General features: G+C 39.1%; 1 protein-coding gene across 1 annotated transcript in view; it reads left to right on the top strand.

Moving 5' to 3' along the window:
- cacna1h (calcium channel, voltage-dependent, T type, alpha 1H subunit) overlaps positions 1-15559 on the top strand; it is a 114237-nt gene that overhangs the window by 22176 nt on the left and 76502 nt on the right. Inside the window, exons 3-6 of the mRNA XM_015377340.1 lie at positions 8948-9041; positions 9195-9328; positions 9686-9783; positions 13946-14105. Of these exons, the coding sequence (XP_015232826.1) occupies positions 8948-9041; positions 9195-9328; positions 9686-9783; positions 13946-14105 (486 nt within the window). The remainder of the gene's footprint in view (positions 1-8947; positions 9042-9194; positions 9329-9685; positions 9784-13945; positions 14106-15559) is intronic.

Here is a 15559-nt window from a genome sequence, read left to right as displayed (position 1 = left end):
TATTTTTTTGGGATTTTATGTGAGAGATCAGAAACAAACTACTACATATTTTTGTAATGGAAGTGAAATACTCCTATTTATTACACAATATCTAAGAGGTATGTAGTCTAATACCTCTAAATAAATCCAGGGCTACCACCTACCCTTAGGGGTCACTGGTTAGTTGTGAATTTAACAAATCATCAGCATCCCCATTGTGACACTTAATTTGCGTCAGCATAAAGATAAAGGCCATAGCTACACAATTTTGTGGTTTGAACCAAACACATTCATGTATTAGAATGGCCTAGTCAAAGTCCTTACCTGAATCCATGTCTTGTATCTTGTGTCTTCTATCAATTATGCTCTGCTTTGTGTTGTTCTATCACATACATTCCAAATGAAATACAAACAAAAGATATGTTTTTATATAATAAAATGTGAAAATGTGGTTTTGAAGTTTGAGAGGCTCCGTATGCACAAGGACCTTGATACCATAGAGCAGAGGTCTTCAGCAGGGGGTCCGCGACCCCTAGGGGGTCCACAGAGCTACTACTTGGGGGTCGTGAAAGTTTTGGTTGATTAGACTTTTTTTTAATATTCCCTACTGCAATTTTTAAAATGTCTTTAAATACACATTAACCTGAATTCAACACACTGTAGTAAACAGATAAATGGAGGCAGAAGTTGTCTTTCAGTCATCAATGCACACATTCAGCAACACACAGGAGCTCTTTCAAGCTGGGCACTGTTTCTTTCACAACACCTGTAACATCAACAAGGAATCAGAAATACTTTAACAATCCCAGGTCGAAATTACTTTTGTTAAATTACTCCATATGTAATAGAATGAGTATAGGACCAGTTTGATATAACTCAATTTCATACAATAGATATAATTAGAGGGTCCCCGCTTCATCTTGCCATCAGTTTGGGGGACCTTGGCCTGGAAAACGTTGAAGTCCCTGCCATAGAGTTTAAAATGGTGTCAGTGTAAGCCTCTGATCTCTTCTAACTGGTCCGTCACGTTCTGCAAACTTCTCCTTTTCGATGGCCTTTCTGTCCCTTTGGATGGTCCTTTTAACTTAATGAAGGTTTCACATGAAAACTGTCCCACATGCTGGTCTTGGCATGTGTATCCTAGCCAAGGGTAGGGGAGGATGCCAAAAAGATCAGGTTGATGTGATCTGATTTGATTTATAATGTCTGCCTGACCTTTATTACCTGTGTTGGCACTCAAGAAGATGGAGTTCAGAGGCAGCGGAGAGCCAGGAGAAAAATAGAGAAGACAAAGGCCACACAACATTTACAGTTGTTTACAATTAAAGATTATTTCCAAAGTTTTTTTTTAAATCCCTTTTTCCTTAAGTATTAGACCCTTTTTGTTCACTTCATTCCCCATGCCTCCCTCTTCTTCTTTCTTCTTCATCCCTCTCACACCTCTGTCAGTCAGCCTCCCATTCTCTCCGCCTTTCCATTTTTGCTGCTCATGTTAATTATTAAGTCTAGTTGTATTTTATCTGTTGGGGGGAGATTCAGGTTTCTGATAGAGATCAGAACCCTACCCAAGGGCGATAATATACAGCGATGCTAGGAAAAGACAAGGGGGGTACAGAGCGAAGGCTTTCTGGAGAGAAAAAGAGTGTGGATGGAGAAAGGAGATATGCTGGGAAGTCATACGGAATAAAGATAGGAAATTATGCAGCGCTATATAAAGGAAGAGAGAGAGACGGGGAGCAGGAGGAGCAAAGCGCTGCACAGTGAAAAAAATAATTGGGCCAAAGAGAAGAAAATGAGAGATGATAGAGACAAAGGTTGGGTGTAAGAGGAGATAATGGAAAAGAAATTGAGGGAGTTAAAAACAGGGAAAGGACGTTGGCTTTGTGTTTTCATTGTTGATGTCAAAAAACTCCCCTCTCATTCATCACTTACACCTTGACCCCTCTCGAGTCTGTGCTCAACCATGCGTTCATGCCCACGTGCGCTTTATGGAAGCCGCTGTGACATGTACAGATCGAGGCGGCATTAAAAAAGGGAACCCATCAGCTGTGAGGAGATCAGAGAGAGAGAGATGGAGGAAGCCGCCTCGGCCTCTCTATTGTCTGTTTGTGTTCTGTGTTTGGTTTGAGCGTGCATTAATTGTGTTGTGTTCCAGTCCAGACAGGATGCGAGCAGATCGTGAAACTCCGGAGTCAGTTCCCACGGTGAGATGGGGGTTCCCATGGCAACCGAAGCAAAGGGAGGACACTGGATTACCCTCGCTCCTTCCCTCTTTTCCATCTTTCCTCCAGTTTCTCTCTCTCAGTCAGTCTCTGTCTCAAGGGTGGTAGGGGATTGTACTCTCATTAATATTTTCTGCCCTTTAGGGAGCAAAGTGTCCGGGAAGGGGACTCTGTGGGTGTGTGTCTGCGTGTGTGCTCGCTTCGGGCTTTGTTATGCATGCGTCCTTGCTTCTTGAATACATTCCTGTCATCCATTCAATCTGTCCTCACATCTGTATTTGTTCAATAGAAATCGAACACAATACATTTTCAACTTTCTACTCAGACTCTTTTCACTCTCAAACCTGACTGCCTTTCACTTGCGAGGCTCGCACTGTGCTCCACCAAATAACTGACTTCAAAGAATGCTTCCTCTTTCATTCATTTGATTTTGGGAAGAATTCAACATTTTATAAAGTTTTGTATGAAACTATGTTCTCTGAGTAAAGCGTTACATTTACCATAAGAACTATACATCAGATAACGATGGGCAGTAAACTTATCAATTCAGAGCTTCTGATGTCTTTTTTTCCCCAAGTATTGACTAATAAGTAATCATAAAATAGTTGGTGTTCTTAAAAACAAAAGTTGGATGATAGTGATTGCTGTATCCATAAAAAACCTAAAATAATTGAACCTGTCTGACAACAGGAAGTAGCCTAACAGATCTTAAAAGCAACATATCTTCTTGAGCAAATGAATTACAAGAGCATATAACAAAAAGGATCCATGATCCATAAAACTAGAAAGGTTTGCTACTCATTTCTGAGGCTTTGGACTCTGGTGAACACCCATGTAAGAACTATAATCTAAGAACACAGAACCATAGTAGTCCTTTCAATTACTAGCCAGTCTAACAATATTACTTCAAGAGTACATTGAGAATTCACTCAGGAGGTCGTAAATTAACCCAAAACAACATTGTCACTTGCTAAAGTCAATTTTAATGATTTCATTTAGGAAAGACAACAGTTCTCCTGTAAAACTTAATTGAATTCTAGCAACAGCTGGCTAGCTGTCAAAATTTCTCAAAATATAGTTTTTTAAATCCATTGCAGTACTGAATGGAGGAAAACGATACCACCGGATCATCATGATGTATCTGGATGTTGTCCTAAAAATACATGATCCTAAACATACATCAGACAAGGCTGTGATAACAAAAGCCAGTACTGAAAACCTGAATGATCTATGACCTCAAATGTATTACAGTTACGGGTGTTGCCTTATGTTAGCTATTTAGAGCTGTGTGTAAACTTCTTATTGGATTGGAATACATTTTAACAAAAGTTTTAATTCTTATAAACGTTTTTGTTTTTTTTCTCAGAGCAATATATGTCTGTCGTCCTAAAAAAAGGAAATGTAATGCAGTTTATAGTCCCAATAAGGGATTTGATATTATTAACGCAGTTTTCCTGGAGCTTCCTCTGGGTTACTGCATAAATTACCATTTTCTATAATTCTGAAAATTGACAGAAAGGAAAAAAAACAAGACAGATAAAATATGCAGATGATTCCACAAAGGGCACGAAGGGTCACACAATGGTTTGATGAGTAGGAAAATTATGTGAATTATATGCTTTTGCCCTCACAACGGCTTGGGGCCAGATGTACAGAGGATATGCATGCAGAAAGATCCATCTGTGCAATTTTAGCCACGCTCGACTGTCTCAAAATTTAAATCTCCCCTTCATGTTTGTTTGAAAATAAATGAATAGATAGGTATTATTACTTCCAAAATGGTAAATCCATCCACCCATTTTCTGTCACGCTTATCCCAAGCGGTGCTGGTGCCTATCTCCAGCTGTCTACGGGTGAGAGGCAGGGTCCACCCTGCACAGGTCGCCAGTCCATCACAGAGACAAACAACCATTCACACACACAAACACCCACACACACCTAAGGAGAATTTAGATAGGCCAATTAACACAATTTTTGGATTGTGGGAGGAAGCCAGGGTACCCAGAGAGAACCCACGCATGCTCAGGGAGAACATGCAAACTCCATGCAACCTTCTTGCTGCAAGGCAGCAGTGCTACACACTGTTCCAATGAGAAGCCCCCCAAAAAATGTATATGTTCTTTATTGTAATATAAAAGTATAAAAGAACATGAACAAATCTGTACAAACGTGACAAACACGAACAGCCTTTTGTGTTGTTTGTACACATAAACAGGATGGAAAGCACAGGAACTTTGCAGAGAAGAAATTGCCTTACTATTGCCGTCTGAGTTGATTTCTATAAAGCTTGAGGGTGTGAAAGTGGAGAGGTTTCATTTACTGGTTACTACAGTAGTGAATTTATTGCAGACTGTTTAAAACGATTCTCTGCTGTTTTCCTAGTGTGTTCTGGAGTGTGTGGTTAGAGTTATCCGTGATAGATATCCGTTTTTTTTCAGCATCTTTGTCCTCAGCACCATCTTTTAAGTGACCCGCCTCTAGCCAATTATGGAGACTTTCCTATCAGCTTTCAGTCTGTTGTTCTTGCTGAGTCCAAGGCTATTCCCAACGGGGAAAAAAACAGTAGTGAAAAGCACTCTGGCGGCAACAGAATGTTTAACATCTTAGACTTAGACAGTGTATACAAAATGAAATTTCATTCAGTGCAGCTCTCAAGACATTTTAATTTCTTAAAGTGCAGCAGTGATAAAATGTAAGTATGGTAACTTGCTGCAGATGTTAAAGAATAGGAAATGTCCTTAGGAATTAAAGTTTGCTCATCCCCATCTCATATACAGCTTTGGTGTCCTATATCTCTCTTGCTCTCTATACAGCAAGGAACATGGAGTTCTTCACCTCTACTACACCCTGTTCCTGGCTTTACAAAAGCTGTGCAGCAGTCTTTATTTCTATTGCAGGCGACTCCTTGCAGCCTTGTCTACAAAGTCTTTTTCATCACTGCTCTATTGTCTTCCTCCTTACAGACATTTTCTGCACATTATTTAAACACAGAATACGTTCCTTGTTCTGCTCCTTTTGCACTAACACCTCAGAAAGACCACAGCCCAACTGTGCAAACTGTGACCTTTCAGTAGAAAAAACCCTGGAGATTTCCACAGTGTTTCCCCTCACTTTCCAACTACAGCAGATAGATGAATCCATCAACATTATCCAAGGTGGTCTGATAACAAACATTTTTCCATTTGTACATTTTACAATCGTGGCTTAAATGCGGACTCGTTACTATTTTTACTATGCTGATGAAGGTTCTCAGTCATCCGGGTCATAGTCATTCAGTGAAAATTTAAAAAATATCCACTGGACTTGGTTTCCAAGATTTGAAGACGTTTCGGGGAAGCTTTATCAATTCAAATTGAATCGATCGTTATTCAGATATTACAGGCTAACGATGGAACCAAACAACCCATTCATCGGTTACCATTTGCATGTGTCCAAGCGATACAAGGCTTTGTCTATATAACACTCAAACTCACTGCGGATCCAGACATTTCAATTGAGAAAGCTTCCTGGAGAGGTAGCGAAACGTCTTCAAATCTTGGAAACCAAGTCCAGTGGATATTTTTTTGAATTTTTACGGAATATTTTTACTATCTGTTGATGCAGTTCTGCCCGTACCAAAGTGCTAAAGAAATGACGTCAGGAGCATGCTGGTCACTGGTTGACTAGGTAGTTAAGTTACCAGTTAAGCATACCTTTTAGACGATGTAAATGCATTTAAATTATTGTGTATATAATGGCAACAGGAAACTAGCATCAAATAACATTAGCTTTATGCATCCTCTTGCTTCTGTGCTTCAGCTGGATACCAGTCCATTGTATCCCTCTCTCTTTTTCTTACCCAACTTCCTCATCTTGCCAACTTCAGCCTTCTCTGGCTCTCTAGTATACAATTGGCTAAAGCTATAAACTGGGCAGAAGGTCTTTAATCATTGCCTTGGGCACATTTCGCTATAACAACACTGCCTAAATGGAAACCCATCCCTAGAGAGGAGTTAAGCCCACCACCCTCTGTGGCGTCTTTATCAAGTTATGTGAGGGAAACAGGTCATTCCAGACCTGGCCTGTAGTTACAGTTAGTCAGAGAAGGAAGAAAGTAAGCAAGGTTTGAAGGAAATGATGCAGAAAGGAAGTAGTAGAGGTTGGTGGAGGAGTAAGTGTTGTGGCAAGTACATATAACCAATTTTACAATTAGCTTTTATCTCAGCTTTTTACCTTGAAAATGTACCAGGCTATAGAAGAGCTCTACAATGAAAAGAAGCAAATGTTCTCTGTCTCAAAGCTGTTATCGAGCATGATTATGATGAACAGTACTATAGTAATTGCAGAAGGTGATTTTACGTCCAGTGCTTACTCCACTGTTTCTTATTACCTAGCGGTTTATGTGATAAGTAACAGCAGATAGATCTCAGTCCATTTTAAACATAATCCTGCTATTATTTACATCAGATTGTCAAAGTGGGGTGGCGGAATGGTTGAGGACCCAAGTGAGTGACCCAAGAGATGAGGAGGCGGAGATTTGTTTTGCTGATTAATTGAAAAAGGCAACAGAAACAAAATCCAAGAACCAACATACAGGAAACCAAAAACCAAGAGACATCAGGGGAAGACACACATGGGGAGCCAAGTAACTGAAGAGGAGGAGTATTTATGGGGGACAGAACAAAGAAGGGGCTAATCAGCTGATATAGAGCTGGTGTGGATAGAAGTAACTAGAAGGGAACTAGGGGAAAGGAGAGAGGCACAAGGGGCAACAGAAAGTAACTAATAAAATGCAACACAGCTTAAATATAACACAGAATGGACAATAAACCAATGACCAACAAAACGGAATTACATAAATTGCTGGAATATATATAAAAAAAAACCTCAAAAAGAAGTCCAAAAGGGGAAAAACCATAACACCGATTCAGATTTCTCTGTGGTCCTCAAAAACTTTCATTACATTTTAAATTCCTTCGCATACAGTACTGCCTCCTCACGCATCTTACCTACACAAGGTTTTTTTCACAATCTCTGAAGCAATTGCTACACTGCAACGAGCAATTTTAATGGAAACACAATCATTATTTTCATCAGCAGCAAAAGAGAAGCAGATAAATGCATCTTGTGTGTAAAGTGCAGCTTAGTGCAATATGCCATTATGGTCAATGATTTTAACCTTTGCTGGCAGTCAGTGTAGATGCTTCAGTCTCAGGGCATCTTGCACACAAAAATCCATTTCGTTTTGTATTATTCATAGATTTTGAGCTTGTCACAGAAAGGCTTTACCCTCTAGAAAATGAATGTGTGGAAATCTTTTTGTCACTAGGTCAGATTAGCCAGTCCTCCTTAACCACCGTCCAAAACTTCATTTGACCTTTTCAGACACATTTTATTGTTTCCTGTGTGTATTAAATGTAACTTTGTTTAATGTAGGCATCATGCAGTTTTTTTGTTTTTAAATACAATTTAATTATTAAAAAAACATTATAAATCCAGTGAAACACTTCCTGGCTGCACCCTTTTCTATACCTGTTTCTCCTCCCTCATCCCTGCTACATGCAATGTGAGGGCCTTTCCCTTGACAGGTATCACATTAGTATGACAGTATCCTGAACAACTTCACTTGGCATCCCAGCAAGATGGAGCATATAGGCAATTTAGGGTAGTACTCCCTGGTCCTCAGATCAAAGTCCTATTCCTCTGGGACTGAAGCACCTACCAGTTATGTACAAAGACCCTGTGTGTTGTATGGCATTTAAAGGTGTGAAAAGCATGGAAAGTTTTTCTTGTGCATTCTCATAGCAGTCTGGTAACTCTCATCCTCCATCATATAATGTAGGACGCAATGTTGTCTTGATGTATCCCAGCAGACCTCCTTAGGACCCTTGAAAACTAACCACAGTGTTGCTGATTTTTAAATTAGTAAGGTAGTTTTAATTTGCTATAGTCCAACTGATGATGTTTATATATGTAGAACCTTAAAACCATCCGAATGCTAGTGCAGTATTTTAAAGTTTAATAAAGGTCTTTCTACATATTTGCATAATTGTTGATATTGCACGGAAATAAAGGTGAATTGTCTAGTTAAGGACTAAACTAGGATGGATTCACATGGTTTCCCTCCTCAATGGTTGGATATTAGGTTCCAACAGAACAGTGATCCAGTTCAAACAGGAAACTGGCTTTGGAATGAACAAGTTGCTCACAAATACTTCAAACCTACTAAAGAATGCAAGGTTTAAACTAAAGGGAAACAAAAAGTTTAAATGAACTTTACAAATTCTATTGAAAATAGTCAGCAAATGTCCGTCCATCCGTCTGTCCGTCCATCCATCCATCCTTTTTAGATGCATCTCAGCAAGAACTTAATCTTTTTAAGTATCGTTTTTTAAGAACTGTCAGTGGTCAAATTACTATAAGTGCTGTTTGAATTAAATACCTTTAACATGAATCATTCTTTCTTTATATCCATAGTTAACATTTACATTTCTAATTAAACTCTTAGAAAACACCCAATGAGAAATTTGGAAAACTCTGTTTTGACATGACAACTATCTAGAAACACCAAGTTTTAGAAAACCCACAATAGGTTTTATGTTGACCGTTTAAGAATAAGCAGAGTTGAATTTTGGATAGTACTGGCTTCAAATGAATTGTTATTAGATAAAATGTATTGCCCACATTCATGTGTCTGGCGTTAATATAAACAAATATGTTAGCCTGCTGAAATGTTGCCATGGTGATGACCCTTAACTCTGCACCACATGGTTTGAGAGAGTGAGCATTCTGGCCATCCTGCTGAACTGTGTGACTCTGGGGATGTTCCAGCCTTGCGGCCACACCCCAAGCTTTCTGCAGGTAAAATACACCAACCTAAACAGCAGCCCACACATTAACATGCATTGAAATGAGAAACATATTATAAACATATTATAAAGCCCTGACTTTTATTCCTCTAATCATTTTACACTAATCCTCTATGTGCATGTGTTTATTTGTTTGTGTGTTTAGACCCTGGACGACGGTATCTTTGCTTTTTTTGCTGGGGAAATGGTGGTAAAGATGGTTGCTCTCGGGGTCATAGGTCAGAAAGGTTATCTAGGTGACACATGGAACAGATTGGACTTCTTCATTGTTATTGTGGGGTAAGTGCCTTCCAGACACAGACACACACATACATTCATATGACATTAACTGTGAGCCAAAAGTGTGTACGTGTGTGCTTTGTGTAAAGCTTAGACACTTGTTTAATGCCAGTTAAATGTCAAGCGTGTGTTCGTGTGAGCTGAGACGTACATGTTTGGGGATGTATGAGTGTGCGTGTGATAGCTTCATAGAATGACAATGTCATTACTCCGTCCTCAGAGGGAAACAGACCTCAGCGACTTGTACTTAAAAGGCTTGTATCCCAAAGAATGCATTCCCTATAGACTCCTAGAGTTTGCCAAGGTCAGACTGATCCAGATGCCAGTAACATTGGTGGCTTATCCCATCCGCTGCAGAATGCTGGAGTACTCACTGGACGGACACAATGTCAGCCTATCAGCTATCAGGACTGTTCGGGTTCTCCGCCCTCTACGAGCTATCAACAGAGTTCCCAGTAAGTTTGTTTCCTCCTTGTTTCTCTGGCATGTGGATTATTAACAAAGCTTTACTCAGTATAATTATTCCCTTTTCTGTTAAAGGGAAACAGTTTCTCTCTAGTCAACATTAACATGACCTTGGCCTTTTTTTAAAGGTTACAAATCATGATTTCTGTGCTTTTCCTTTTCCTTCATAAATACTTTCTGTTCAACTTTCAAGGTCCAAACTAAGCAAAGCAATTCTCTACTTAGATTACCTTGTTTGTAACCAAAGTTTTTCTTTTGTATTTGAAGAAGATGTGCTGGAGAAAAAAGAGATAGGAAAATGTTTTCTGAAGGCCATTTTCACTAGTTGAAAGGAATTGAAAGGCCTTTAAAGTAGCTGCAATAAGCCACCCCCCTCAGTCACAGCATCTTTCACATGGGTGATAACCAAAGGTAGAAAATGGGTCTGGGAGTTTTTTTTTTTTTTTTGAAAAAAAGAGTTTACAAGAAAAGTAAAAAAATGCTAAATTGAAAAATATATAATTGGGGCTTGTCTTCACTTTATCCACAGATAAGAAAAATTGTGATAAGGTGATTTAAGGAGGCTCTTTTTGCTTCATTGGTTTTAACATTAAATCTGTTATGTGTTCAAGCTATTGTTGCCTGGAACAGGTATTGTTCTAAATTAACGTTTACTATCTAAAGCTACCTGTTTTTAGACTTATCGCAGGCAGATTTGTTGTATAAAAGTAGCTCTGGTTCTTCATATCTGTATTAAGAAATAGTTTAAGCCAAAGAACCTTTCCCAAATGAAGAATGCAATTACTCCTCTCATCAAGCAGTACTGTAACTTTTAGCCACTAGGGGGGGTAGGCCTATAACTCCCATGTTTTTGCCTTAGAAACAACTAACTGGTGACACTGCACTGTCAAAAAATTGAAGTCAACTACTTTGTCTTGGAATCTAATAGGAGATCACTTTTGTCTAGCAGACTTAGAAGTCATAGAGTTACTTTTAAAGACAATTGTAATTGGTACTTGTAAAGACATAGTCCCATTATATGCCTACAAAAAAAGAAAACGGCCAAAAACTATTTGATCATCATAGAATAAAATTATACATATCAACCATCCACCCTGATAGTGTTTTGATGGTCTTTTCTAGAACTAGCCTAAATTACAGCACTGGGTGAAGTGAGCATGTATAAACAGAAAGCCATCTGCCGGCAATACTGCAGAACTATCAGAAAGCCAGAAGTATACAATTCATACAGCTCTTTATTACAGTCTAACCAAGCCTGGCTGTTCTGCAATGCCTCAGCTCGGGCATGGTTGAAGACCAACCAGTTTTAATCCAATAAACTGATCTACAGAAAATCTAAGTTCCCATTAATCCTCACCAGAGCCTCCTATCAGAACGTACAGTGGGTACGCAAAGTATTGAGACCCATTTAGATTGATCACTCTTTGTTTCATTGCAGGCATTTGCTGAAATCAAAAAAGTTATTTTTATGTCTCATTGATATACACTCAGCACCCCATTTTGACAGAAAAAAATGAAATTTTGAATTTTTTGCAAATTTATAAAAAAAAAAAAGAAAAACAGAAATATGAAAAATTGTAATAAGAATTCAGACCCTTTGCTGTGACGCTCATAGGCTACGTTCAAGACCCTTTGCTGTGACGCTCATAGGCTACGTTCACACTGCAGGCCTTGAAGCTCAATTCCGATTTTTTTGTAAAATCAGATTTTTTTTAGCGGTCTTTTCCAACTATAAAAACACAATCTTTTCAATATGTATAAACATAAATACTGCTCTCTGCATCATCATCTGCCATAGTTGTAGTTTTTCTTGCTGCTTCTGCTTAGCAAGACACAGAATAGTGACCTTTGTCGGGTATTAATTACGTTCAGGTCGGATGAATCCAACCTGGCCGTTCAGATACAGGTCACATTTGAAAAGATCAGATTCGTATCGGATTCAGGACCACATAGCCAAGTGGCCTGAGTCGCATTGAAAAAATCGGATCTGTGTTGTCCAGACAGCCATGAAAAGATCAGATCAAGGGCGCATATGGGCAAAAAAAAATCGAATTTGGGTCACTTCAGGCTGCGGTGTGAACGTAGCCATATTTAACTCACATCCTGTCAATTTCTTCTGATCCTCCTTGAGTTCTGCCCCTTCATTGGAGTCCAGCTGTGTTTATTTAAACTGATTGGACTTGATTAGCAAAGGCACACACCTGTCTTTATAAGACCTTACAGCTCACAGTACACGTCAGAGCAAACGAGAATCATGAGGTTGAAGGAACTGCCAAAGGAGCTCAGAAACAGAATTGAAGCACAGATCTGGCCAAGGTTACAAAAGAATTTCTGAAGCTCTCAAGGTTCCTAAAAGCGCATTGGTCTCCATTATCCTTAAATGGAAGAAGTTTGGGACGAGCAGAACTCTTTCTAGACCTGGCAGTCCAGCCAAACTAACCAATTTTGGGAGAGGAGCCTTGGTGAGAGAGGTAAAGAAGAATCCAATGATCACTGTGACTGAGCTTCAGAGATGCAGTATGGAGATGGGAGCAAGTTCCTCAACTATCACTGCAGCCCTCCACCAGTCGGGCCTTTATGGTAGTGTGGGCCGACGGAACCCTCTCCTCAGTTCAAGAAATATGACAGCCCACATAGAGTTTGCCAAAACAACAAACAAACATTTGAAGCACTCCCAGACTATGAGAAAGAAGATTCTCTGGTCTGATGAGACCAAGATTGAATTTGCCGTTAATTCTAAGTGGCATGTGTGGAGAAAACCAGGCACTGCTCATCACCTGCCCTATACTATTCTAACATTCAATCATGGTGGTGGCAGCATCATACTATGGGGATGTTTTTGAGCTGCAGGTACAGGACAACTGGTTGCAATTGAAGAAAAGATGAACTGTTTGTCTGCATTATTTTCAAATTTCTCTTGGAAGTGCTACTTTGGTTAGCACTCCCTTCTTTGTTTTTCCCTCTGTGCACATGCTCAGTATAGTACCTCTATTGGTATCTTAAATATACACAAACTACTTTTTTTTACTAACAAACTAAGCAAAAACAAACGAACAGTTTTTGGCTGGACAAGTTATTGAACTGATTGCAGTCCGTGTTTAACTGGCTGAAGACCCAACTGAAGGCAACAAGCCCAGAAAAAAGAAAGGAAAGTAGATGGCGGCAGAATATGCTTGGCAGGAAAACAGTAGCAGAGATACCAACAGTCTGCTTCTGATGTCTTTACGTTGCAGACTCTTGAAAGACACTGAGTAAAAAAATTGTGAATTAGAGCTTGGTAGTCAGACCTAAGTTCATTAAAACATTCAGGTGTTGTTATCAGACCATGCAAGGAACTACCTGCTGCTTCTCCACTGCTGATCTGAGGTAAAATTGCCCTTTACTGAAAGTCAGCCAAGGAAAAAAATGCATCAAACGTCCTTGCAATACGTGACTATGCTGTAAAAATGACTTAATTTCTTTAACCGGAAACAGAAGAGATGTATCTGTTAGCAACTGCTGCCCTCGTTGTGATGGATGCATGCGCAAATAAATCAAAGCACTGTGAGCAAAGTCAGTTAAATAATTGTGATGCTTGTGTCGTTCTCTGCAGCCCAGTTCACAAGCGTTCCAAACCAACTTAATTTTTTTCTTTACTGCACCCAGTGACCTTCGCACAGCTCAGTGTGTAAACTCAAAGGGCCAAAAGAAGTATTTTGTTCGACAAGTAGGACAGTGGATTAATAATTATTAGTGTTTTGGGTTCTACTGAACTTGAAAAGATCTATGCTTGTGTTTTGCATGAAGTTTTCAAGGTTTCAACAATATAACCTGGCTTTATGCAGAGGTATTAACATTATTATTGGAAAGATAACATTTCTTATATTGTTTACATTTACCCATTTTCTAGAGATAATTGATAACATTCTGGTTTGGATTTTATTCTAATAAGAAAGCTTATTCTTTAATAGAGGAAAAATGGAGTGGCATTTTGTACCTTTATGTAGACTATAGTACCCAGCTGACTGACAGGGAAACAGGTGGGGAAGGGGTAACCTTACACTATTTTCAATCTAAATGAAGAGGCTTTGCAGGAACCAGTTTGAAATCAATTTGATGTGTTTTGTTATCAAAATCTTGTGTCCTGGTTTTGATATTTTGTGTCTTTTTCAGGTATGCGCATCCTGGTGACCCTCCTCCTGGACACGCTTCCAATGTTGGGCAATGTGTTGGCGCTCTGCTTCTTTGTTTTCTTCATCTTTGGCATCGTGGGTGTTCAGCTGTGGGCGGGGCTACTGAGGAACCGCTGTTTCATGGGAGACGATTTCAGAATGTGAGTTTGTAGAAAAGCCAGGCACAAGTAACACCAATCAATGTGCTTTCTCGTTACATTCAATTCTTTGTCAACAAATTGCAGGAAAGGCTCTTCCACCATGCTATTATTTCAGAGTTGATACCACTGACAGTTTGATCCTGTTTGTGTTCTAATCAGTTCTGCCTGGCCAGTAAATCTATAGATGTTTTCTACTTTTAAAGCAGTAAAGCAGTAGGAAGGGTAAATCAGGCTAATGGGGGTACAACTGTTTCTGTTTCTGTTTAGTCAGAGTTTGAGTCTCAGTTGCTGTTCGTAATGTGAATTACACTTTCATTGTTCGTCCTTCAGCCTACGTTTAATAACTGTCTGACTGATTCCTTTACGCCATTACTCTCAATGGTGGGACCACTCACATAGCATCAGTTCAGCATCATTTTTGCATTTGAATTCCCTGCTCCTCATCTGACAGACCTATAAAATCCCTCATGGGGCTGTTTTGCTGGAATTCTGCTGTCTCTGCACCTCAAGAACAACTTTATGTCACAAATTGGCTCTAAGAAATATAACAAATAGTGAGACCATGCAGTACATTTCACATATTTTGACTCTAAAAGGAGACAAAACAGCCATTCAATTTGGGGAATCAGTGGCAGTTCCTAACTGTTTCTATTAACTAACTGTTAAGATGTTTTTTTGGTAGAACAAGTTTATTTTTGAAGCCCATTTATGTTTATCAACATAAATCCTATGATGTATTATTTTTATTGTCACCGCTTTTTACCCTGAATTATCTTTGCATTAAACCTATCCAGGCACTTTGTGCTCTTTTGGGGTTTAGGAGTAAATAGTGAGTAGAAGTAACATAAGATCACGAAACAAGGAATAGTAGGTTCATCAGAAAGAGAGATGTCTACAAAAAGATTAATTAATAATTTTGATAATTCTGCAATAACTGTAGAGTTTAAAAAATCTGTATATTGGAATTTGTCATGCTTGTTTAGTTCTACATGACTCCTTTTACCAAAATAAACCGCGGGAATTGAATTGTTTATATTTCATGAGGAGTAAAAAGAGTCTGAGCAATTTAAATATTTCATGTTTTGAAATATTTGAAACTTGATCAAATCCAGAGCCAACTGACTCAAAACTATGAAATAGCCCTTTAGCAATCCTCCAACATGAAGCTGTGAGACAAAACTGTGCTATTCCACTGATAACTCAGCATGTTCCAACTTGTATTGTTCTGTCCTGAAGTAAGATGAGTAACGGAGGAGATATAAAACATGAGTCCCACTGCAGTTTAATTGTTGTTGACCTCCAGCTTGAAAAAAAGCTGTTATATGCTGTTCTTTTGACAGAGCCTATTGCCTTGTTGCCAACGTCAGTGCTTAAGGTGGTTGAAACTGAAAATATCTGGTGTTAAACACTGGCAAACCTGAGATATGAACATTTATGTTGCATGCGTGCAGTGA

Source organism: Cyprinodon variegatus, unplaced genomic scaffold (assembly GCF_000732505.1).
Source record: "Cyprinodon variegatus isolate N-32 unplaced genomic scaffold, C_variegatus-1.0 Scaffold152, whole genome shotgun sequence".
Taxonomy (NCBI): domain Eukaryota; kingdom Metazoa; phylum Chordata; class Actinopteri; order Cyprinodontiformes; family Cyprinodontidae; genus Cyprinodon; species Cyprinodon variegatus.
The sequence above is the reverse complement of the archived record's forward strand: the minus strand, read 5'-3'. Positions and strand labels throughout refer to the sequence as shown.